The 24,911-nt window shown below is 38.5% G+C and overlaps 2 protein-coding genes and 1 non-coding gene across 5 annotated transcripts in view; 2 read left to right on the top strand and 1 right to left on the bottom strand.

Annotated features, from left to right (window-relative positions):
- The window catches only part of ORC3 (origin recognition complex subunit 3), a 57,903-nt gene extending 54,121 nt beyond the window's left edge, over positions 1 to 3,782 (top strand). For all 3 annotated transcript variants that reach the window (XM_070418112.1, XM_070418111.1, XM_070418113.1), the window contains one exon: positions 230 to 3,782. In XM_070418112.1, coding sequence (XP_070274213.1) covers positions 230 to 335 — 106 coding nt within the window. In that variant the 3' untranslated portion in view covers positions 336 to 3,782. The remainder of the gene's footprint in view (positions 1 to 229) is intronic.
- AKIRIN2 (akirin 2) lies at positions 3,638 to 23,932 on the bottom strand. The gene is made up of 5 exons (XM_070418114.1): positions 23,136 to 23,932; positions 8,356 to 8,499; positions 6,133 to 6,282; positions 4,813 to 4,884; positions 3,638 to 4,319 (listed from the first exon to the last, which is right to left on the bottom strand). Exons 1-5 carry the CDS (start codon positions 23,368 to 23,370, stop codon positions 4,309 to 4,311), a joined length of 612 nt encoding a protein of 203 aa, XP_070274215.1. The 5' UTR covers positions 23,371 to 23,932; the 3' UTR covers positions 3,638 to 4,308.
- LOC139013443 (U6 spliceosomal RNA) lies at positions 17,942 to 18,048 on the top strand. Its single transcript, XR_011472076.1, has one exon. It is a non-coding gene; the product is annotated as a U6 spliceosomal RNA (small nuclear RNA).
- Positions 23,933 to 24,911: the final 979 nt, after the last annotated feature.

Here is a 24,911-nt window from a genome sequence, read left to right as displayed (position 1 = left end):
ATGTACTTTCAGGAGTTTTCATACTATGGAAAAAATTAGGTAAATATTAAGCACTTTCCACTCATATCTTATTGACTGGATTCTAATTGCATTTAATGGTTTCCCTTAAGGGTTGTTTAATTTAGGAGTATATTTTGAACTATATTTCCGTTTACTAATGTTTTAACATTGATATTTTAACCTCTTGTCAAAATACAACATGGCCAATTTCCTTAACTATATCTTCCAGTGCTCGGTTCATTAGAGCTGTTTCTGAACTAGAACTTCTAGGATTTGTAAAACCTACCAAACAGAAGACTGACCACGTGGCAAGGCTAACATGGGGAGGCTGCTAAGAAAGCAAATGAATGAAGCCACAAGGATCACATTTAGTTTGAGAGAAGAGAGAGACCAGTCATACTTACATACCACTAGAGGACAAATGTATAATCCCCACATGATGTTAAACCAGAAAGTAGACTGTTAATCCCAAGGACTATATCAAAACACTTTTGGCATACTTTGGAATCCAGTAACAAGCTTACATTGTAACTGAAACCTTTCTCACATTATCACTAATTTTCATATTAATAAAATATTCTTGAACATAGTATGTAAATGTAATAATATTATTCAGGAGTGTAAAGTATTTGCGGTTGATTTAATAGTACTCATTCCTACTCCAAGACATTTTGGAGACATGGGAAAATCTGAGTATGGACTGGATGTTAATTAAATTAGGGGAGTATTATTTTAAGTGAGATAATAGTTTCTAGTTATATAGGACTACCTTATTCTTAGAAGCTGCACTATGTATGTTCTTTGAAATAATTAAATATAAACATATAAACAAATATGGTACAGTAACTGTTCACTTTAAATGTATTTATTGACTGTTTTCAGCTTGAATGTTCTCTGAATAAAAAGGTGGGAATGAAGAAAATTCTTGAGTTTAGAAAAATAGGGTAATAGAGCTAGAGGGGGATTACAGGATTAAAAGATTTCTAATGGCATGTTTATTATGCTTATGGGAATGATCTAGGACAGGGGTCCTCAAACTTTTTAAACAGGGGGCCAGTTCATTGTCCCTCAGACGGTTGGAGGGCCGGACTATAGTTTAAAAAAAACCTGCCGAACCGGTTTGGCTCAGTGGATAGAGCGTCGGCCTGCAGACTCAAGGGTCCCAGGTTCGATTCCGGTCAAGGGCATGTACCTTGGTTGCGGGCACATCCCCACTGGGGGGCGTGCAGGAGGCAGCTGATCGATGTTTCTCTCTCATCGATGTTTCTAACTCTCTATCTCTCTCCCTTCTTCTCTGTGAAAAATCAATAAAATATTAAAAAAATAAAAATAAAAACTATGAACAAATTCCAATGCACATTGCACATATCTTATTTTGAAGTAAAAAAACAAAACGGGAACAAATACAATATTTGTAGTTCTAGGACCCCTGATCTAGGAGAAAGAAAACAGATGCAGGAGAGAGGACTGTTAGACTGGTCTTTTAATGAGAGGATTTTGGATCTAGTTTTTACCTAGAACGTAGGAACAATTTTTGGAGCCATGTCTGAGTAGATAGGGACAGGTTATTAGGTGCTTTAGCTGAATATTCATTTATTAATACCAATTACTATATAATTTTTGAAGGGAGTAGATAACCCAAATAATAATCACTTCCACCTAGGGAACATATTAAACAGATTCTAACAGTCCTCCCTTCCCTCATCTTCTAAAGCAGTCTCTGGGTTTAGAACATGGGATCTTTCCTAGTTCTCCAGTTAATATTGTGATGCAAAAAAAAAGTTGTCACTCCAATAAATTTAATTAAAAAATCCAGTTTTATATTTAATACTATGTGAAAACTTACATACTAAAAAGAACATTCATTCATTATTCTGATAAAATATATTCATAGTCACTCCAGAATTTAACTTCCTACTTGCATTCTCCTAAAAATGCTATCCCACTATATCATTGGTTCTCAGCTGGGGACTGTCTCCTCCCCCTACACCCAGCATTTGGCAGTATCTGGAGGTACATTTGATTGTCACAACAGGGGATTTGAGGGAGAATTCTACTGTTATCTAGTGGGAGAGGCCAGAGATGCTGCTAAATGTCCTATACTACACAGGATAACCCCGCAAAGAAAGAATCATCTGGCTCAAATTGATGTGTTGCAATTGAAAATCTGTATTAGTCCATTAAAACCAGATAGAATCCGCCCCCCTCCCCCTTACTGATGGCACCTTGTGTTATACCAATGTTTCTCAAACATTTAATGGGCATATGAATTACCTAGAGATCTTGTGCAAGTTCTATACCTCATTTTGGCCTTGTTTTAAACAAAAAATTGGTAAAACATAATCACTAAAGTTTTTATAAAGGAAAAATAAACATTTTGCTTTCTCTGCCAAATTAGGTTATATATAAATTTTATCTTAGTAAGAGTAATATGCAAATTAACTGTCACTCCACAACAGCTGGTGGCACCCATAGCCACAAAGATGGTGGCACTGGCTGGAGCCAAGTAGCCGGCCGGAGTGGGCGGGACACTTGGCTTCCTGTAAGCCCCGGCTGGCCACCGAGAGCCGGCTCCAGCCTGGAGCGAAGGCAGGAGGCAGTGGTCAGAGCTAAGGCCCAGATCCCAGGTGCCGGAGGGAAGCCGGTGCCGGCAGCCAGGGAAGGAAGGCCTATTCTTGCACGCATCTTTGTGCATCAGGCCTCTAGTCCTATATAATAAAACCATAATACGCAAATCAAATGAATGGAGGTCACTATGACGTGCACTGACCACCACGGGGCAGATGCTCAATGCAGGAGCTGTCTCCTGGTGGTCAGTGCGCTCCCACAGGGTGAGCGCTGCTCAGCCAGAAGTGGGGCTCAGGACTGATGAGTGCAGTGGCGGTTGGGGGGAGCCTCTCCCGTGCGGTAGGTAAGGAGCAAGGGGTCCTGGACTGCAAAAGGGCGCAGGCTGGGCTGAGGGACGCCCTGCCACCAGTGCACGAAATTTCATGCACCAGGTCTCTAGTGTATATATAAAATATCTCCTAGGCCATTTATGACTAGGATATGCTAATAGAATTCCAAAAGAACTCACTGAAGCATTTCCATTCATTTCATTATAGGAAAGCTTTGTTGAAAGTGACTTAAATGTGCTTTTGAAGTAAAACTTCCAAAGCTATTAAAACTGATCAATCATGTAACATTCTATCATGCAGTCAGTTATAAGCGATTTGGAATCAGACTCAGCTTTTGAAAATAGCACTCAAGCCGAAACCGGTTTGGCTCAGTGGATAGAGCGTCGGCCTGCAGACTGAAAGGTCCCAGGTTCGATTCCGGTCAAGGGCATGTACCTGAGTTGTGGGCACATCCCCAGTAGGGGGTGTGCAGGAGGCAGCTGATCGATGTTTCTCTCTCATCGATGTTTCTAACTCTCTATCTCTCTCCCTTCCTCTCTGTAAAAAATCAATAAAATATATTTTAAAAAAAAAAAAAAAAAAAAAATAGCACTCAAATCTTAGATTGGTCAATGAAAATACTGATATTTAAGTCTTATCTTTTAAGTCAGATTAAATTGATTGGTTCCTGGAAAATGCTTACATTTAAAACATTGCCTTTATTCAAATACTACCCATCTGTACATTAAAAAACAAGCAGATTAGAAGTAAAGGTTTTATTCTTCCAACTAAATTCCAGTACTACAAGGGCAGTAAAACAATGATACACTGGGGGCGGGGGAAATGCAGCAATAAACATTTGTTAAAAAGACTGATAGAATAAATAAAAACTACCAAAAAAAAAAAGAGAGAGAGAAAATCATATAAATCCATTTTGAAACCCCGAGAAGAAATGCCCTTCTCCTTCACTATTTCACAGGAAGCACTGTAGGCTATTTGCTTAATAATGTCCTGGGATTACATTCTAAATTATTAATAACTGGTTACAGCTTGGTTGTAGTGCACAATTAAAATCACACTAACTTCATCTGAAGTGTCATTCTACAGTTTTATTTACATAACCAGTGAAGGGCATGTTCTTAGAATACCAGCACTAATCCTTTCAAACATATTAATATAAGAAGCCAAATTGTAATGATACAGCAAGTGAGACCACTGGTATTAATACAGGTAGCAAAGGTCCATATCCAGGTGGTACTGACATCAGGGAAATTTCCAAAACCAGTTGCTGCCTAAGAGTAATTGTCACTGACGAAAGCTTGAAATAACCTGTATTCACAGGGGGGTATTTGCATTGCTGCATGTCATAATTGGGACCTCTTGCAACAATTCAACAAGGAACAAGGCAGCCCACAGATGCAGAAAATGTGATTCATGAAACATCTAAAGGGGGAGAAAAGGAAAATTAGTGCAAAGTCCAATTCAAAATTCAAACATATACGAGGTCTCTATTCCCAATATTGCTCCAGGTCAGCAATTTTCAACCATTTTCATCTCATGGCACACATAAACTAATTACTAAAATTCTGCAGCAGACCAAAAAATATATTTTTGCCCATCAGACAAAAAAGGTATAATTTTGATTCGTTCACACCAATGGCTGCTGTAATTATTTTATCTGACAATCTAAGGGGAAAGGTCAGTGCCCCTGACTAGTCAGGTATTCCATGTTTTAAAAATTCTTTCAGCACACTGGTTAAAAAAATCACTGCCCTATATACTTAAATAATAAAAAATAAGCCTTAGTAAAATGTCCTATTTCCACCAGGGTTTTCCACCGTTTCCTGTTTAATTCTCTTCTTAAGTATGAAGATAATTATAATAAATGTCTTCTTAAAAGATTGTCTTGTTTTCAGTTCATATATGCAATACTTACAACTAGCAGGCTGTTCTCCATATCGTCGCATTATTTGATCATGCGTAAACTTCACAAATGCATCATATTGTTCTATAAATAAAGGTATATGTGAATTACATGGCTTGTAAATGTCCTCTGTAATAAATTAGAGCCAGATAAACTGAAAAGTCCAGTATGTATAGTGAAACAATTCTAAGTTGGCACTTAATCAGACACATAACCTCAGTAATAATGATAATGTATCATATAAAAATCCACATTTCAGTCCACAGTACAAGACCATGTATAGGCTGGGTAGGGCATATTTCTTAACCTATTAAAAATAAAGGGCTTGAAATAAAAAGATGTCTTTCTACTCTGAAATTATATTGCAAGTGTTCTATTAGATGGCAAATTTACTGCAACGAGAGAAAATAAGACAACACTTAAAAAATATGATATATCCCTCCCCATCCACCTGTTATCTAATCAGATGTCACAGAAAAAGACTTCTTATATAACTAAACAAATTATCTTGCCTTTTAAAAAATGTTTTTATTGATTTTAGAGAGAGGGGGAAGGTAAAGGGATAGAGAGATAGAAGCACCAATGACAGAGACATCATTTGGCTGCCTCCCCGCTACTGCGGATTGAGCCCACAACCTAGGCATGTGTCCTGACTGGGAATTGAGCCAGGGACCTCCTGGTTCCATGGGTCTATGCTCAACCCATAGAGCCACACCAGCCAGGCTATATTAGCACCTTGATTTAATTCCCTAAGAATCAAAAAGCTTATAATATTGCTATCCAGTAAAATCTGCATAAAAATAGGGGTGGGAGGATTCTGATTACATTACCACATGTAACACATTTTTTTTTGTAAAATTTGCAGTAAAGACAATCTTTTTTTTTATAACGTTTCTATCTGTATCCCTCTCCTTTCTCTAAAAATCAATGAAAGCATACTTAAAAAAAAAAAAAAGCTGCAGCAGCTCGATACTCTAAATTGATATACAATACTCGTTAGATTATTTCAAGTTTCTAGTCAAAGTTGATGGCAAAGTTACCATGAAAGGAATAAAGCCCAAAAATCCAATCAAATTTATATCGGAAAAAATAAATCTAGTTCATTAATACTGGTGCTGATCTACATGGCTAACAAATACCACTATTTCTTGAAGTTACTGAGGGCCATAAGCTACAGAAAGATGCATTTCCTTTCTTGAACTGAAATTCTCTGGTTCTTAAAAAACATTGTACCAGTGTATACAGAAAGGAGTAATTTAATTGACATGAAGTATAATTTGGAAATAATGCATTTCTTAAGGTGAGTTTCTGGGAGACTAAATAAACTCATACCTGCAAGTTTTGTGTTCAGTATTTCTTCATACTCTTCTCGAACCTTCTCTTCACGTTCTTTCAACAAACGTTCACAGATCATCCCAACCTGCCGTAGAGTGAATAAGGGCTGTTCTTTTTTTAAAGGTGAGGATGTTGCAGATGAAGTCCCTATGTATAACATGAAGAACAAAGAAAAGCAACTGATTTAGGGCTGCCATAGAAAAGTGTCTTGTAATGGAAGAGGTCTCATTTGAATCTTTTGCTGTGATTGGAAAAACAGCAAGATGAATGCAATCATCTATCAGAGGAAAAGTCTGAAGATGAGTGGAGAAAATACAAAATACAAAGTTTAATAAAATTTGTTTTTTTAATTACTGATATTGGCTAGGAGACCACTTTGTAAAAATAAATACTGAGAATATATTCTTAATATTCAGTATTAAATTTAATAGATCAGAGTCCTTAAAGATTATTGATCTAAAAAGCCACTTGGCATAACCAGATAGTTATGCTTGATACAAAAGATTTCTTTCTTCAGCCCTGGCTAGGTGGCTCACTTGGTTGGCGTGTTGTCCTGTATACCAAAAGGTTGTGGGTTGCATTCCTTGTTGGGGCACGTATGAGAGGCAACTGATCAATCGATCTCTCCCCTCCCCCCCTCAAAATCAATGAAAATATATCCTGGGGTGAAGATTAAAGAAAAAAAAAAGATTTCTCAGAATGTATTCCTCTTAAGGCAATTTTATTTTCAAAAAATATCATTCCTCATGTCTTAAAAAGAACATCTAAAATTAATCTTTTTGAGAACTCATAATTGATGATCATCCACTATAACGTTGCTGCAAGTATTTTATGCACACACAAATACATAGATTTGCTATCAATAGTTTTTCCTACTATGTGTATCTGTTCCTGGTGTAGCCCAATTCCTCTTTTCATTTGCTCCTTATAATCTGTATGACTGAGACCAGTTAACTAACTGTTTCTTAGAGCTATGTCTATAGCAAGAATAAAGTATCCCAGAACTTTATTTATAACACCTAAAGTAATGCATAACTACACTAAGGCAATGTTTATTTACTTTCAAATTCCCAGCTTTGTTAGTTGAACCTGACAGTTAATTGATCTATGAAATAAACAGACTAATTAATGATTATGATCTTCATCCTCTGATATAGTCTAGTCCAGTGATGGTGAACCTTCTGAGCTCGGCGTGTCAGCATTTTGAAAAACCCTAACTTAACTCTGGTGCCGTGTCACATCTAGAAGTTTTTTGATATCTGCAACCATAGTAAAACAAAGATTTATATTTTTGATATTTATTTTATATATTTAAATGCCATTTAACAAAGAAAAATCAACCAAAAAAATGACTTCCCGTGTCACCTCTGACACGCATGTCATAGGTTCGCCATCACTGGTAGTCTCTACACTTACTTCCCCGTTCTACATTTTCACCCACTTATACCTGGCCTCCCAAATTGGCAGGAGTGCTGCAGAATTTAGTTTTGAACAAGTTCATGTTTTCTAATCTAATTTTATTTCACTTGTTTTTACAGCCTTTGAATGTTTTTTTTTTTCTTCTTTTCAATTCTACCAGATTTTCCTATCCCGGCTGGGAGGGGAGAGAAAGAAGGCAGGCAACTATTGTCACAAGAAAAACTATTTTGCTGAGAAGTTTACTAAAGGTAAGAGCCACTTTTGATGGCTTTTTCAGTAAGAAGCTTTACTTCCCCTTCATTTCAAATAGCCTTCATTTTTCTGCTCTTTTTAAAAAGTATATTTGCAAACTACTCCCCCCAACTAAAAGGTAGGTATAGAACAACACTGGATCAAAACAATACATGTTTAGGAATCTATCCTAACAGGACAAGTGCATGAGGGTATATGTACAAAAGACAAATTTTTGTAAATACTATATAGCAGAAACTCTGAGTCTAATTCATTAATGGTTTGATAATCTTGGGAAATCCATAAAATGGCATCGTATTCAGCTATGGCAAAGTACGTATATACCTAACAGAGAAACACATGGTATACTGTTACTTTTTTTTAAATGGAGGCTTCAAATCATAGCATTTACTTATTTTTGTACCATATTTTTTAAGTGATCATGCATTACTTGAATAAATGTTGTGGGGGTTTTTTTTTTAATCGAGGGGAGAAATAGGAGCTTAAGTGTCTAACGGATTACTTTTTCCTATATTAAATAACATTGCCTTTCACTTAGTTTATTATTACCTGGCGAAGCTGGTCCACTGAGGAGAAATGCATTTGGCTGTGCATCAGAAGTACAACATGGATCCGTCTGTTGAAAACTAGTTTCTAAATGTCTTCTCTTCTGCATGCGTTTATACTCTTGTTTTATGTTATACAGAATTTGTTCTAAAAGAAAAAAGTTAAAAGTTGGCAAGATAAAAACTTTCAAGTTTTTAAAAAAGCGTTGTTTATATCAATTAGCTTATGGTAAAAACTGGTTTTATTATATGTCATTTCACTGAATGTCACAGAATCTGTCAATGATGTGAAGTGAGTACTTACTGTACATCTTAAAGAAGTTAGTAATTCCAATCCAAAGCCAAACAAAAATTAAAAGTGAGAATTGTCATTCAGCAAAATGACAGGAATACATGGGAACTCAATTATCACATATTAAATAGTAATAGCCATTTAATGGTAAAAGCTCAACAGAACCTATGACAATTAAGGCATTAACAGCAAACTTTTGTTCTGAATATTTGGAGTAAAAACCGATGTAAAATGCTTGGTATGTCACAGGTAATTAGTTAGAATCACTATGCCATGGTGCCATTATCTTCAACCATAACCATGGAAACAAGGATAAAATTGTATCAAGTATATCCCTAAGGTGAGTATGATTCATTTTAGAACAATTTCTCATTCAAAATAGTTACCATTTAGCCTCTCCAGAAAATCCCTCCTTGAGGTTCCAATGTCCCTCCCTAACAGACTTTCTCACAACCACCACAGCCCCTAAATTAATAGGCTACCCATCTGAAACTACAGGTCCTTTTATAACATCATTTCACAATGTTGTTTTAAAACATTGATGAGAATCAATTAGCCATGATAAAACTGGCTTAGTTGTACTTCAATGATGTGAAGTGAGGACTTACTGTACATCCCAAGAAGTTGATAATGCCAACCCAAAGCAAAATTAAACAAAAATTAAGAGTTATGGTAACTAAGAGGCAATAATATGATCCATAAATATAACAGAGTGTAACTATCAATTATACAATGATGGATTAATTTAAATATGAACTAAAAACTCACTGAAGGCTAGCAATTTTTATAAGATAAGAACGATCCTTTAAAAAATATTTCAGGCGGGGGGAAAAAAAAGGACACATATGTAATACCCTTTGTAATGCTTTAAGCAATAAAAAATAAAAAAAAATATTTCAGGCCGAAACCGGTTTGGCTCAGTGGATAGAGCGTCGGCCTGCAGACTGAAAGGTCCCAGGTTCGATTCCGGTCAAGGGCATGTACCTGGGTTGCGGGCACATCCCCAGTAGGAGATGTGCAGGAGGCAGCTGGTCGATGTTTCTCTTTCATCGATGTTTCTAACTCTCTCTCTCTCCCTTCCTCTCTGTAAAAAATCAATAAAATATATTTTTAAAAAAAAGTTAAAAAAAAATATTTCAGACTGGTGGTTTTCTTAGGCATATATTTAATTTTCTTTTCTCACTTTACATTGTTTCCTAGTAAGTCCTTTTAGGGCTTTTGAGAGATAGACTAAGCAGACATCAGTCACTCCTTTGAACATTATAGATTATGCCATTTCATTATTTTAACTGAAAAAAGGGGGAAGAAAAATTGCAAGTGAAGATTTCATTTATGTAAATTTTGTGTGTAAACAAACCTGTTTACATATAGATGAATGTGCAGTGTAAGTACAAAAATCACACTTTGGAATAATTAACTTTTAGGGTAGTTGTGTGAGGGATGCTTTAGCTTTATTTTTCACAATATTAACATTTGTTTATGTCAAAGTTATTTTCAGTTTTGATCTATTTATTTGCAATAGTTTATAATTTAAAATCAAAGTTACCAGTGTGAAATAAAATGGCTGTCTATTTGAACAGTTAAGCACCTTAATAGAAATGGGTTTCCTAAGATTCACAGGTGTCCATTAAAACTGGTGCAACATCCTATACCAACCAGGACAAGCTCAAGTATCCTTATTTTTTAACACTTTCAGTAGCAATATTGTAAAAGGTTTCAAGGTTAAGATGGTTTAGTCTCATCCATTTTTTATTTTCTGCTGAAAGCTAACATCATCGCCATCAAAAGTGCCATTCAAAGCATCCTAAAGTTTATTCACAACCAGAGATTTCAAATGTACTAGGCCCAGAGTAACCTGACCTTAACATCTCCTATATGATTTATTCTTTGATCACCACACAGCTGTTCTCAGATTACTTAGTCTTCCTTTTGTTTCACAAAGTCAACAAAAGCATAACGAAGATGTACCAAAAGAATAGTTTTAACAAGCAATTTGTTCCTTTAATACTCTCAAAAAATATCTAGCCTGGGATTAAGATATGGTAAAATTTATCCTGGCCAGGTGGTTCAGTTGGTTGGAGCATAGTCTCATACACCAAAAAGGTTGAGGGTTCCAATACCATCAGAAAGCTAACAAAAGGCAAACCAATCAATGTTTCTCTCCCCGCCTCTTCCTCTTTGTAAAATCAATCAACATATCCTCAGGTGAGGATTTAAAAAAAAAAAAAGATACGGTCAAACTTTTAAAATTTTAGCTTTATAAACGTCCATACCATCTTAAGAAGAATCAAGCAAGCTAAGGAATTTTTAAGATATAATTTACAAATTAGTTCACCAATTTAAATGTACTATTAGTACATCTAACAGGATGCAACTATGTCATCCAAGCCTCAATGTGCCCTCAAATGCTCTAATACTGGTAACATGTGAATAACTTAACCAAGACCTTAGCAACACAAATAGCAAAAGGCTAATAACTGCAAGCCTCAAACTTAATCCTCTATCTCAGTTCAGAGTGAAAGCAATTTTGATGCTGGTAACTCAAGAAATTTCCCTAGATTCACTTTAATACAACACACACAGTAAGCTCAGCCTAGATATTTGTCTGACTTAAGTTGCTTTCATACCAGCTGCATAAAGACCTTCCATATATCAATAAAGTACCTATGTCCACTTAATCATAAGCTACTTAAATCTAGCCAACTCTTAGCAAACTGGCAAGTGACATTTTATTCTAAGTACATGTAACATCTGACATTGTTTTGCCAACACAATTTGCAGTCCATTAAAGAAAAAGTCAAAACTTCACTTACACGATCAGTTAGTTGCACATTTGAGTTTTAATCATGCAGCTTTCATACTTAACCAGGAAAAATAGATTAATCAGTATTACTAAATTCTATGACTATAGCTTTTCATTCCCAAATCTAGTAAATGACATTGAGATTGTGAATAAAATTCTCCTCCTTTAACAGGTAGTAGGAGATTATCAATGAGACAACACTTACTCCTTTGGGATATTAAAAGAGAAAAACAAACAGAAACAAAACAAGAAAAAATCCCAGGTAAATGTGAAAAGAAAAAGCCTGAGTTGATGAGGGTAAGAGAAACAGCATTAAGATGGGACTGAGAGCAAAAGGAGAAATACGGAATTAGAAGCAACTAAAAATGTGTTGAGGACAAAAAAATTGTAGGAGGGGAGGAATCAAGTATCTTTTTTTCTAGAGTAGAGGCCACAAAATGTCTAAGCATCTGTGATACTAAACTTTTGGTCTGGACTTGTATAGACTTACTGTTTTCCCACTGACATCATTAATAGATCAAACACTAAGTTTCATTAACCGTTTTAAGTGTAGAATAATACCCTTTTTTTCACATTGTGTACTAATTTTTCTATGGCATATCTTTGAAAACACAAAGTGAAAGTTCATTTAGACAGATGACTCCAACAGTGGGATTAAAATAAATAAAATAAATCTTGAAAGTCTGTCAGCTCCAGGCAGGAACACAAATCTAATGGAAAGCCTATACACACGTACAGAAAACCTGCAGTAGTCATTAAAACCGAAAACTAAGAAAATGTTCCAAATTAAGACCAAATCTAAAGCTTTGAACTATATACTAGGCATGTCATGCCTACTTTATAAATTAAAACACTCAATTAACAGTTGCTATGGAGACCCATTTTTTGTAATTATTTTCCCATGATCATCTGTTCAGAAACTAACAGTTCTCACACTCTCCTTGAAGGAATCCTTAAGAACAATGTTCTTATCCAGCCAAGAGCTATTTAACTAAAAAGAATGTGCTGATGCTGTTTTTAATTCACTTTAAAATTATTGCTATGGGACCTGAAACCAAATTTTAACCAAAAAATTGTAAAGTTATATCTACAGTCTTAACTTCTACTTGGATTAGCATGAATCCTAACAAGTGTAATATAGTTGCACACAATTATATAAACATTAAGGTATTATTTACAGTTCTTTTAAAAAAAGTACATTATATAATATTTTAATGTATAAGAAGCATTCATTGGTTTCCTACAGGAGGAAGAAAAACTATAATCATTACAGGTCAAATTCTATTATTTCACTGGTACTATAAAAGCCAGTGAGTATTTATTTGAAATGACTCAATCTGTTAAAACCCTGCCAGGCCTAAGTATAAATTTCACAAATTAACTGCACAATGGGAGTCACTAATGCAAGGAGTCCAACAATCCTCAACCAGCAGATGTCTCTTCCCTGATATCCAAGAAGCTTCATACCTCTATTTTATATTACACTAGATAGATTCTAAAGGGGTATGTTAACCCTGTTGCTTTTGCTGTTCAGCTCTTTACTATCTGCAAGTATCTCTTCAAATAACTTACAAACTAGAAAAATACAGAGTAATAAGAACAAAAACGCAGTCTTATCCAAAAAAATGGATGAGAAAGGGGAAAGTGAACCATCCAAATCCAAATCCTCAAACATGCATGTTACAGAAGCTTTGATTCCAATTTACCATGGCCATCATAAGGTAAGCCTCGGAAGGACAGACAGCACAATCAACCTGAAGAACAAACCAGTCTTCTACAACAAGTTATTAGGGCACCCAAAACACATATATACATTGCTATAGCATACCTGGAAACCAGATTGCAAACTGATGATTGACAGACTCAAGACATGTCTGGCTTGAATACTTAAAACAAGTATGAATTTGTGGCTGTCATTTAAAAGTTGGGTATTTTACATTAAAAGTCAGGTTTTTGGCTACGTTGGGGTGAGGGAGGAATCAGATATGTGGTAAAATTCAGCTAAGAATAGCTGCTACCTTTTGGACATAAGTTCTCAAGAGCTTTTACACTTCAAATGAATATATAAATCACCTAGGAATTTTCTTTTTTTTAATGAAGACAGAAATGGAGCCTCAGATTCTGCAGTTTTAATAAATTTCCAGGTGATGCTGCGATCAATAGCAAGGTTGGAACTCACTGGTTCCCACAAACTTTATGGGCATTAAAGTTTCTATCTAATTAAAAAGTGGTTGGTTTATTTTTTTATTGGCCATACCAGGAAATGGAGAGAAGAAAAGTAGTAACAACAGAAATTATTACAAGTATAAATATATGTAAGGTGTACTAAATACACTTTGCTACCCTCACTTGCATAGCTATTCTAGTTCAATGGTAGACCTGCCCTCCTCCCCAGCAGGAAAATATTCTGTAAATCAATTTGAACTTGATTGGATCTACCTCAGGAGACTCATTACATGACATTAACATACACATACCTATTCATTTTTCCTAACACACCTTTCTTAAAATCCATGTTCATTATGTAATCGATAGTGAACAAATGCATGTTGTTTTATTTCTGCTTTAAAAAAGCAATTAAGATTATCTCACACCAGAAGGTACTGATTAGAAGCCCACAGACATCTTGTTTATCCCCTATATATTGTAAATTAGTAATGAATATTTAAAAGTCAACATATTTCATAATAATTGTGACTTCTAGAAGGAAGGATGGCTACTGAGAAGATATGACAATAAAAAGGTCCAAATGCTCAATGGCCCAAACTGAGAGAAATGGTCTGAATTAAAGATATAAATTAAAGAGTTATCTATGAAGAGAAACTAAAGTCTGAAGCATGAAATGTGACTGCTTAGGGACTATGAAGCTAGACAAAGTGGAGCTGAATCTAGAACTAAGGAACTCCTAAGTTTAATGGCCACATGAAGACAGAAAACAGCCAGAGAAATGGAAGAAAACAGTATTGTCACAGAAGGGAAGAAAAAAAGTATTTCGAAAAAGGAATAAGTCTGCAGTGTGCTGTAAGAAAGGTCAAACAAGAAGAGGATTCACAGTGTGCCATGAAAGTCATTGGTGACTTGACAAGAGCTGTTTGAGGCACAAATATATTTGGAATGAGCTGAGAACCCAAGAAATGGAAGCAAAAAGACTACCTGAAAGCTTTTCGAATTAGATTTTGAAGTGGAGGACTCTGATGACTGCTGAAGGAAAATAAGGATGTTTTAGTTACTTTATAATGGGAAATTAAAGCAAAGGTCTGGTTGGGAGAGAAAAATAGTTGAGGAAATGTTCCTTTGGAGAGAACTTCCCCTCACTGTGTCAAGTGCTGTAATGATCTCACTTAATTTTCCTCAATGATACTAAAAGGAAAACAAGATAGGCACAAATGTTGGTAGTGTTGGTACGGGGGAAAAATGAAGAATCTGCCATACGATGGCTTCTATTTTCTTCTGTGAAATACAAGACAAGGTTATTCACTAAAATAGCAGGATTGCTGGACAGTGTAAAATGTCACATTTGAGGTTGCTCTATTGTGACAGTTTTCAGCACTCAGGGACAGGAAAGCTCAGCCCTAATAACAACTCTAGAAGGGAGATACTATCACCATGTGCATAATTTGAAATTTTGCTTTAACGTCAGCTGTATTATGGCAGAGCCAACCCTGATCTCTGGGCCTACACTCTTAATATCCACTCCCTTCTCCAGTATTGTACTACTAGACCTAGCCAGCATTCTACAATCACCTGAAGCTACAATAAGTCACAATAAGGAAAGTTAATTTTTAAAAAACCACATAGGATGCGTTATAAGAGGGACTAGAGGCCCGGTGCATGAAACCTGTGCATGGGTGCAGTCCCTAGGCCTGGCCAGTGATTGAAGCGCGAGCGTCTGGTGTGGAAGGGCAGGTCCCAGCTGACCTCTGGGCTCTGGGCAGCACCTGGGCCCACAGGCGCCCCCCCCCCCCCCCACCTGAATCATAGCGCCCGGGTCCCCACTAGGGGATGAAGTGAGCACGGTGGGCCAGGGCACAGCATGGGCCTCTGGGCCACCCAGCGGCGCCATGCGGAAGCCGGGTGGGCAGCACGCTCTCTCCCAGCTGGCCTCACAGATTGGCTCCTGCACGAACCCATGGGGAGCCTGACCGGCCCCTGTGGGGCCCGGCTCGCCTAGAAAAGGCTGCGCGGGTGCAGGATGGGCTCCTTGCGGGCACCCGGCACCTGAGTGGGGGCTTCCCAGCGTGTGAGCCCTGGCCTCCCGGTGGAGTGTAGCAGAGGGAGTGAGAGCAAGTTCAGCAGACACCCTGCATTCTCACCACACCTCCGTCCCCATCACCCCTCCTCCCCCGAGGTAGCCGGTGGGAGGTTGGTCACCACCACCCACTCCCAGGTCCCCATCCCAGCCTGGGGCCCAGCTCCCCACCTGGCTTCCTCAGCGCCTGGGAGCCAGGTGGCGGCCCCAACCCCACTGGCATGTGTCACAGTCTGTGGGGGGATTGGTGGGGTGATGGGGCCCCGCTCGCACCCACCTTGGCCTGGCGCAGCCTGCTCACCTGCTCCACCATCCTGCCGCGGTCCCGCTCTCGTTGGGGCCCATCAGGGCCAGCAGTGCCTCCACTGCTGCCTGCTGCCAGCGCCGCATCGCTGATGCCCGCCATGTTCCACACCGCCCCCTGGTGGTCAGCGCATGTCATAGCAAGCGGTCGAACTCCCAGCCGAACAACCGCCCAAGGGGACAATCTGCATATTAGGCTTTTATTATATAAGATTACTACCATGTATCATTACTATATCATACCCTGAAACTTCAAACTGCGACTCTTAAGAAGGTAGTAACCAAAACGGAGCATAATTCTCATCTACCTAGAACTCTGAAACAACGATCACTGGCTATAACAGATTATAAGAAATCTTTGTTACATTCAGATATTTACTTAAGGGATGCTTCAAGAGTCTCTAAATTGTCTCCTCTCAGGATAAGCACCTATATTTAACCAGAATGTTTTATTGGTACTTTAAAAGTGAGGAAGTATTCTAAACTGGCAGATCAGCACTGCCATGCAGCACTGACTACAATGCCAGCCTCTGATAATGTACTATTTTCACCATGGGCCATGGATGGGTGGTTACAGTGAGCATCAGGTTCCCCTGTTCTGTCATAGCAACCTAAAACCTCCTATACTTTACTAGTAAACCAATTATACACTTAGAAAAGTTTTGCTCCAGAGAATACGTCAGCACTAGAAACAAGGCAATCCTCTATAACAATTAAAAGGCAAACTCCAAGGACAACAATGTTTTTAAAAATTGGCTTTCTGCAAATTTTCAAATTCCACTCTATGTTTTGTTCTTCAATTGCTAAATCAATGCAACAATACTTTTTTTTTTTAAAGAAACTAAAGAAAATCAATTCTCCCAGGTCCCTCCCTCCAACCTTTCCTTTTAGTTTGATTTCTGGAGGCGTTTTTTAAGAATTAACATTAATGCAAATGAATGCTAAAGTCAAACTACACATCATAGTTTGAAGCAATTTCAGAAACAGCCAATAAACAAGGTTCAACACTCACCTAAAAAGAATAACTTTTTCTTTAAGGTTTCAAAAGTAGTAAACCTGTGATTTAATCCAGTAACCCAATTTCAAAGGTGAAAATAATAACTCTAATGTGGATAAACATTATTAAATCGGAATTAAAGATGTGATAAAGTATAAACACTACAGTATTTTTATTCAAGTTTAGCTAGCTAATAAAGTATTAGCGGTGGTGGCTTTATCAGCCCCTCCAGAGACTGTCTTTTCTTTGCCTAAACAGCACAGTATCTGGAATGCAAGTGGGGCTGTTAAAAGCTAGAGCAAGCTAGAGTAAGTATTTAGACTTTTTAAAGAATGTTGTGAAAAAGCTCGTACTTACATAGACCTAGAAATTAAAATTTAAGTCAAATCCAAAAATTATATTAATGGAAAGACTACAATTTTAATAAAATAAAAATATTGCAAATCACTAGTTCATGTCAGAATGATCTGACCTATGATGACTGTGGCAAAAACTCATGACTTATGATTTTTAAAAAGAGGAAGAAATTAAGTTATACTCCAAGACAAACTACAAGTATATTTATTATGAGCTGTTTTTCTAGTACTAGAATGTTAAAAACCATTACCACCATCCCCCAAAAGCTTATTATCTCAGGAAGACTACACAATCTGGCATACTTGCAAAATTCTGATCAAAAGACCCAAAATAAGTATCAAAGCTGACAACTTGACATACACTAGAATTTTAATTTATCTTCAAAGATAATCTCCCTGCTCAATATAGCTGGCAACATCTTAACACATGAGAATATTTTTGTAACTTAAAATAATTCAATTCTTTTGGAAAAGATTAGAACTTCATAATACAAATCATGTAAAATCTTTAAAAATGTGTTTCTTCAAATGAGCCAATCTCTGAAAATGGTAAAATATTTGTAAATGGGGCTATTCCAAATATTAGAACCATGCTTGCTTCGGTAGCACATATACTAAAATTGGAACTATACAGAGGAGATTAGCATGGCCCCTGCACAAGGATGACACGCAAATTCGTGAAGCGTTCCATTAAAAAAAAAATTAGAATGCACATAATCCATGTTTACCATTATCCAGAAAGATGAGGGAATACTAAGTATACTTCAAATGCCTAAGAAAAAGTACTGTTTAAAGTCTTAAAGGAATTGCTATATTTATTATCACTACCCATTTTGTTGCATCACAATTTAAAATAATATATATAATCACAAAATATAACTATATTGTCCCAAAAGTCTTTAAAAATTGGTACAGAATGAGGGGTAAAACTGAAATTACATTAAAAAACAGCTTCAGTATCTCTAAGAACCTTGGGAAATGCCAAGGCTTAATTAATTCATAAATATTTTTAAACTTTGTGATTATGAGGGCAGAAAATATTAACTTTGGGATTATTTTCGAATTATACAAGACCCATGTGACCACCCACCTCAAAATCCAGGTTAACAAATCCTGTTAACAAGTTTCATTGCTACAAGGCTGCTACTGATGGATCACATTTCTCAGGTGTGTTTGTTTATAAGCTGAGAAATGTTAAGCCAAGTTCTAGAATCCCTACACTCAGCAATAAAATTAAAGATAAATCTCTTTAACTAAATTCATTTGTGAAGACCTCTTTACCATCTGCAGACGCCAGACTGATTCATATAGGCTCCAACAAGTATTTCACCCTTCATACTTTTTTGAAAGTAGGTAGTCTTCTCAGAGGCAAGAAAGTCACTGTGGTTTCACATATTCATAGAGAACATACTGTGAGTCACAGTACTAGCAGTGTTAAGGCCAAGACTGCAGGGACCACAAGTTGCTGGTTAGTTCAGTTATAAGTATTTGAAAAGACTCCCCACCCGCAGCACCATTATCTAGTTTCATAAGCCAACTATCCAAGAGGTCCAAACTTACTGTAACCCATATTCTGAAGGAGAATCAAAAGTTTCTTTTCAAAGAGGAAAAATACACAAAACTGGGCACTTCCTCTGAATCTCTTATTCTCAACCTTTCAAAACAAAAGCATTGCTGTCATTGTCTTCCTGGGTCTACCTAAACACTTAGGAAAGACCTACCTGAAAAATACAGTATATGCTTTTTCCCATAATGTCATTCAAGGACAGAGAAATTATTCTCCTTTACATCTCAGATTATATCTTGGTGGCAATCATGATAGCTAGTAGCATCTATATCTAAAGGGCTAACTTCTCTCTGATCTAGCCATGTTTACCCAATGTGTTTCTGTGCTGAAGTTAGGCTTTATTTTTCTACTTTCAAAACAAAATAGCTCAATAATGAATACAACTGCATTCTGCTTTTAATGGCCATAAGCTTACAGGATTCTTAAATGCATAATTCATAGAATTATAAAATAAATGAAGCTACACACGTAGTCCTAAATAATATACAGGCTTAAAATCCCAAGTACAAAGACCATTAAAAACTGTTTATTTGCCAAATCCACTGAGAAAGTAGAAGCAACTTAACAGCTGTCTAAATAACCACAAAATATTAAAAACACTTCTGGTTCAATATAAATGACATCTGAAGTGAAATGCTGCCTCCTCCAACAGAATCTCATTTGTTTGCCTAGAACCTACATTTATACTTCATTTAAGCCAGCTGGTGTCTCTGTTTGCAGGCATGCATCAATGCAAACCCTTCCCCATTCACAAGCTGCAATTTCCATTTTTAATGGCAGGTTTCCAGCAAATACAATGAGTCCTTACAGTGGAATTTAACTCTTCATCCAACTCAATTCCTAAGGCAGACTAGAACAATGGTAACAAAACAATGTGTACAAAAGTGCCTGGAAACTCACAAAATAGGCTGACATTTACAGAAGGATCTTTTCACCAGACAATTCATTCATTCACTACATAATTATGAAAAACATTGTGCTGGATTTGACTGACAGACTTTTGTAATGTTGCATAATATTTTGGTTTTATTAAAACAATTTTGTTTTTGGGAATATCATATCGATCTTTTGGCTAAGTAGAATATTCTAAGATGTTTCAAAAACCAAGTGAGAAAGGTAGAAACCTTTGACTCTGTTTTCAACTAACTTACCATGAGTGCTGACATAGCTATTATAGACCTTCATTTACCCAATTACGGTCAATGCTTCCTCTCCCTTCCTCTCCTCATTCAATTTTCCCCTTTCACATACACAGTATCATAAACTGCTGACACTCTAGACCAGGGATAGGCAAAACTTTTCTGTAAAGGACCAGACAAAATATTTGAGCTTTGGGAAAACACACACACATCATCTGTATGAAAAGTGATAATGCAAAAATTATATTCATGTAATAAATAGACACCAAACTAAGGAAATATGGCAATTTAAGTGGTATAGCTTTAGTCAAGGTACATAGATGGCAATACCATAAAAAAGTCTATAATATCTGCTGCAGCCACCCCCATTTTAAAAGTTACCCTAACTAAAAAAAAAAAATTGTCACAACTACTCAACTCTGCTGTGATAACCTGCAATAAACAATACTTAAAATAAAAATAGTAACAGGCTGTGTTCCAATAAAACTTTATTTGCCAGCCCTTTCCTTTTTCCTGGTATGAGGTTGCAACAGTTTGGAAAACATTGATTTAAATAATAGTCATCAAGTCAAACTTTGGAATCACCTTCCTAGGATGAGTAAATAAACTAGGGTTTAAAACAGATGTCCACGTTTCTGAAACTACTAATAAAGCCACAACATGACTTCAGCTACACATCAGAAGACATTAAGTAGCCAAAGAACAATGATAATGATTAATTATATAAATGCTCTGAATTGTTTAAATTATATTTGAATTCACAGAAATGAAAGGAAAACAGAGTTTCTGCAGATCCCAATCTCAATTTGGTAACTCACTTTCCATTTCCAATCCTAGTTACTTAATTTCAGCTAAGGATATATGGATATTCACTTTTGTAAAGCTTAAGAATCACCACTGTTAAAAAGAGCAATCTAAATATTAGGTGGTTGTAAAGTTATTTCCAAGTTTGGTGACCACAAAACTGGGAAGCTCTTTGATACCTGCACAACACTGCAGCTCCCATTATGACAACAATATTACAAAAACCACACAAGAGCATACCCCAAACCGGCCATGAAAACACACAAGGCCAAATTACATGTAAAATGTTATTCAAAATTAGAAAAAGCAAATTTTAGCAATTCAAAACTTTAGCGATTTTAGCTGCTTTTTTCAAGGCAACTTCTTATGTTAATATTCAAATTAGCCGTAATAGCTAAATAACTATTATCAAACTCAATAAAATTCAATTACGGTGTGATTTTACAGTTCAGGGTATGATCAAACTTCAGGAGATGTCAAAAACACCTTGAAGAACAGAAGACAGCAATATTTTGGAAAATGTATTTGAATCAGCAGGCTTAAGCAATTTCAATCGTTTTACTATCCACTTAATTGAAACTTGAGATAATGTGAAGCAAATGCATTAGCCAATGCTACAAAAATATCAATGAAACAGCAAATTTGCCAAGGATCACAATTCTTTCTGAGTAAGTTCCTTTTAAAGTGAAGACAAATGTTGTAACTCCTGGCAGTTTACCATATTATGTGCTCAAGACTATTTCAGCATTAAGATATACTTTAACTCCCAAACCTAACACTGCATTAATTCACCCTGTGGACTAAAATTTATTGCTGGTTACCTAGAGCTATTTTTAAGTGGCCTAATTAGTTAAGTACAGGTTCCATGGTATCATTTCAATTTCCAATGATTTTACTAAAGAGTCAAACTCTAAAAATAATGTTCAGCACCTGCAGCCCATTCTTGTTTCTTTTTTAATGTAAAGCCTAACAATAAATCAATAAATGCCTTTACATAGAAGACAGGTGTGGTCACTAAATAAAAGTGGAAATTCTCTGAAAATTCACTACAAATATACGATAGTATATATACTCAAGTTAGATAAAATATTTAATGGAAAAAAAGGAAGCCCCATATTATTTAGAAAAGGATATTTAAACTAAGTCAATTCCAAATGGAAGTGACTAAACATGGTGATATATACTACCCACAGATTTTTTTTTAAGCTCAAGATAGCGAAACATCTAATGAAGCTATTAAAAGGCTTTGTCTACAGGTCACATTATTACCAAAGGCTCACACACAAAGGAAGCAGATTTACACTATCAAGTCCATAAAAGCCTATCCTGGGACGGTGCCAGGGGCACACAAGGATTTTTAAAGTACATAAAAAGGGCATACACATGCAGTACAAAGCAGCCGAGGGGCCTTGCCCCCTAGTCACTTTCAGGAAATGTTTCGAGATGAAACGCAAAAATAGCCTGAAGTCCCCTGGAATCTCGGGTTCATTTCTTTATCATTCTCAGGGCCGAGGCTTCCTCCCAGCGCACTTTGCCGGGCAAAAATAAAGCCCTTCCTCCGAAAAGCCACTAACTACTCAGTCCCCATTTTCGATACAATTTGCTTTTCGTGAAAAGTTCAAGTTGTTCAAGGTCCAGACTCTAGTCTAGAGTGCAGTGCGGTCGCGTTACCGGACTCGGGAAGAGCATTTTCTTTGTTGTTGACCCTGCTAGGAAAACAGGTCTTGACTCAGCCAAAGCGGCGTTCTTGCGGGTGATTAATGACAGGCCTAGATCTCGCCCCAATGACAGCCACCCCCACCCCCTCCGCGCTAAAGCCGGCCATGTCTGCGCTGGAGGAGGGCGGCCTCCGCGCCCGAAACCGCCCAGTCCCGGAGTGAAGAGCTGCGGCCAATCGATTCGGGGAGATCGGGCGTCGAGATTCGCGTGAAATGTGACCCTTCTACAGCCTAAGCCTATGAATAATATCGCCCTCCCCGATCATTTCCGCCGGGGCTCTGCAGGCTACGGAAACACTCCATTCCAGTCATTCGCCCCAAATAAAAGGACCTTCCTCCTCCCCACAATACCCGGCGGGGCGCAGCCCCGACTCACCCCCCGTCCCGGCGCCCCCTCCCCGCCCGGCCCCTTCACATCGGGCCGTTTCCATTGTGTCTCCGAAGCCGGAGAAGTTACAGAAAGGGGGTCGCCCGACGACTTGGCCCCAGAACCGGTCCTGCGCCCCCGCCCCGGCACCCCACTTGCCGCCGCGGCGGCCGCGGGGCCGAGTCCCACCTGTGGTGAGGCGGGACGAGACGTCGCCGAAGGGGGACGGCTCCATTCGGAGGTACTTCTGCGGCGAGGCGGCGGCGGCCGAGAAGCAGGCGGCGGTGGCCGCGGCCGCCGACGACGGGGAGGCTGCGGCCGAGGTGGGCGCCGACAATGGCGCACATCGCCGCCGCTTCGGGGACGCCGGGCTCAGCAGCGGGTCGAAATCCAGAGTCCTTTTCAGAGTGGCCCCGCACGCCATGGCCGGAGCCGCCGAAGTGCCGGGCTCGGGCGGGGTGGAGAGGGGGGACGGGAGGGGAGGGCGAGGGAAGGGGGGAGAGCGGGGACTCCGAGAGCGGCTGACCCGCGGGCTCAAGAGCAGACAGGCGTGTGGGGAAGCGCCGGCGTGAGGGGAGGCCGCCGCCTCCGCGGCAGGGGCAGGGGCCCGGGCCGGCGCGGCGAGAGCGGGAGGGGCGGTGTCGCCAGCTCACGCCAGCCGCGTCAGGGGGGCTCTCCCGCCTCCTCGGGCGCGGATCCCCCAGGAGAGGCTCCGGGCGCCCCCGCCGTCCGCTCGAGCTCTGCGCCGCTCCTGAGGCGCTCCTGCGCCGAAACCGGCTCCCTTCGGCAGTCGATAGCAGCCCCGTGAGGTGTGAGGCTGGAACGTGGCTCCTAAAGTGACCGAGTGGGGGTCCGAAGCTTGAGAGCGGCGGGCGATGAGAGGAGATTGCAAAGCAGCGGCGGCGTCAGGAGCTCCGGCAAACACGTCCAGTCACTTCCCCCTCCGCGGTACGACTCTTCCACCCGCCACCGGCCCCAATATGGCGTCAATAACAACGCCGCCGATTCAAATCCTGCGGCGTCAGGGCGCGTGCGCCCAGGGGCGGACACCCGGAGGGTGCATTCTGGGAGTTGTAGGTTTTCGCTGTGGGTAGGAATCGGCGTGAGAAGGGGTTAGAAAGGAGTCGCGCAAACTACGACTCCCGTCATTCAAGGCGCGTGACTCCGAGTTCCGGGTTGGAATTTAAATCCCCCCTACACACAGTTTGAGTGTAAAAGAACTCAGCAAAAGAAAAGGCTTTGAGAAACTGGGAGACGGGAAAACTAACCGGTAGGGAAAGCAAGCGTAAAGACCTTTAAAATGTAGTTGTCCTGATACCAATTCCACAGTTATTTAACAACCGTGAAATAAGAAACAACAGCCCAAGACAGATTAATTTCGATAATATGAGTGCCAAAAGTAAGACCTGTCACCTTGAGGGGCTAGGACTGCTAGAGAGAACAGTAATGACATCAGATTACAGGATCCTTCATTGAACTAGATGCTTTGCCTTTCCCAAGTAGTTACTTGCATCCACTTAGTAATTCTGCTAAGCTAGTTTTACCCTGTAAATGAATAGAATTTGAACAACATACAGAACCAAATTGTTTTTGCTTTGGATAAAAAGTGAATGATATAGGGAATTCTATTATCTCTGTTGAATATTGGTGTATACCTTGTGAAAGGTAAAAAAAAGTAAAAGACAATGTCTAGGGAGTAGATGTTGAGCCCATTTCATAAGCAGAGAAAACTTTTTTCCCCCTGTAAGTTGTACTTTTAATCAGAAAATATAGCATTAATAAAAAAGTGATTTATGAAAAAACAAACAAACCTGTCACTAGTCCTTTGCCCATGTAATCTATCACCAGTCCAATACAAAACTAGTTATCTATGTGACCATATTGGAAATAGGGTAATTTCAGATGTAATTAATTAAAATGAGGTGTTACTGGGAACCAGTAAAACTGGTATTCTTATAAAAAGGG

Source organism: Myotis yumanensis, unplaced genomic scaffold (assembly GCF_028538775.1).
Source record: "Myotis yumanensis isolate MYYU_CA2020_CCGP unplaced genomic scaffold, mMyoYum1.0.hap1 SCAF_6, whole genome shotgun sequence".
Classification (NCBI taxonomy): Eukaryota; Metazoa; Chordata; class Mammalia; order Chiroptera; family Vespertilionidae; genus Myotis; species Myotis yumanensis.
This window is presented reverse-complemented; position numbering and strand designations above follow the sequence as displayed.

Coding starts and splice junctions, on each gene's coding strand:
- AKIRIN2 (XM_070418114.1), bottom strand. CDS start 23,370: ATGGCGTGCGGGGCCACTCTGAAAAGGACTCTGGATTTCGACCCGCTG. Junction 8,500..23,135: donor CTCGTCCCGCCTCACCACAG/GTGGGACTCGGC, acceptor TTTTTCTTTTAG/AACAAATTCTGTATAACATA. Junction 6,283..8,355: donor CAGTGGACCAGCTTCGCCAG/GTAATAATAAAC, acceptor TGTTATACATAG/GGACTTCATCTGCAACATCC.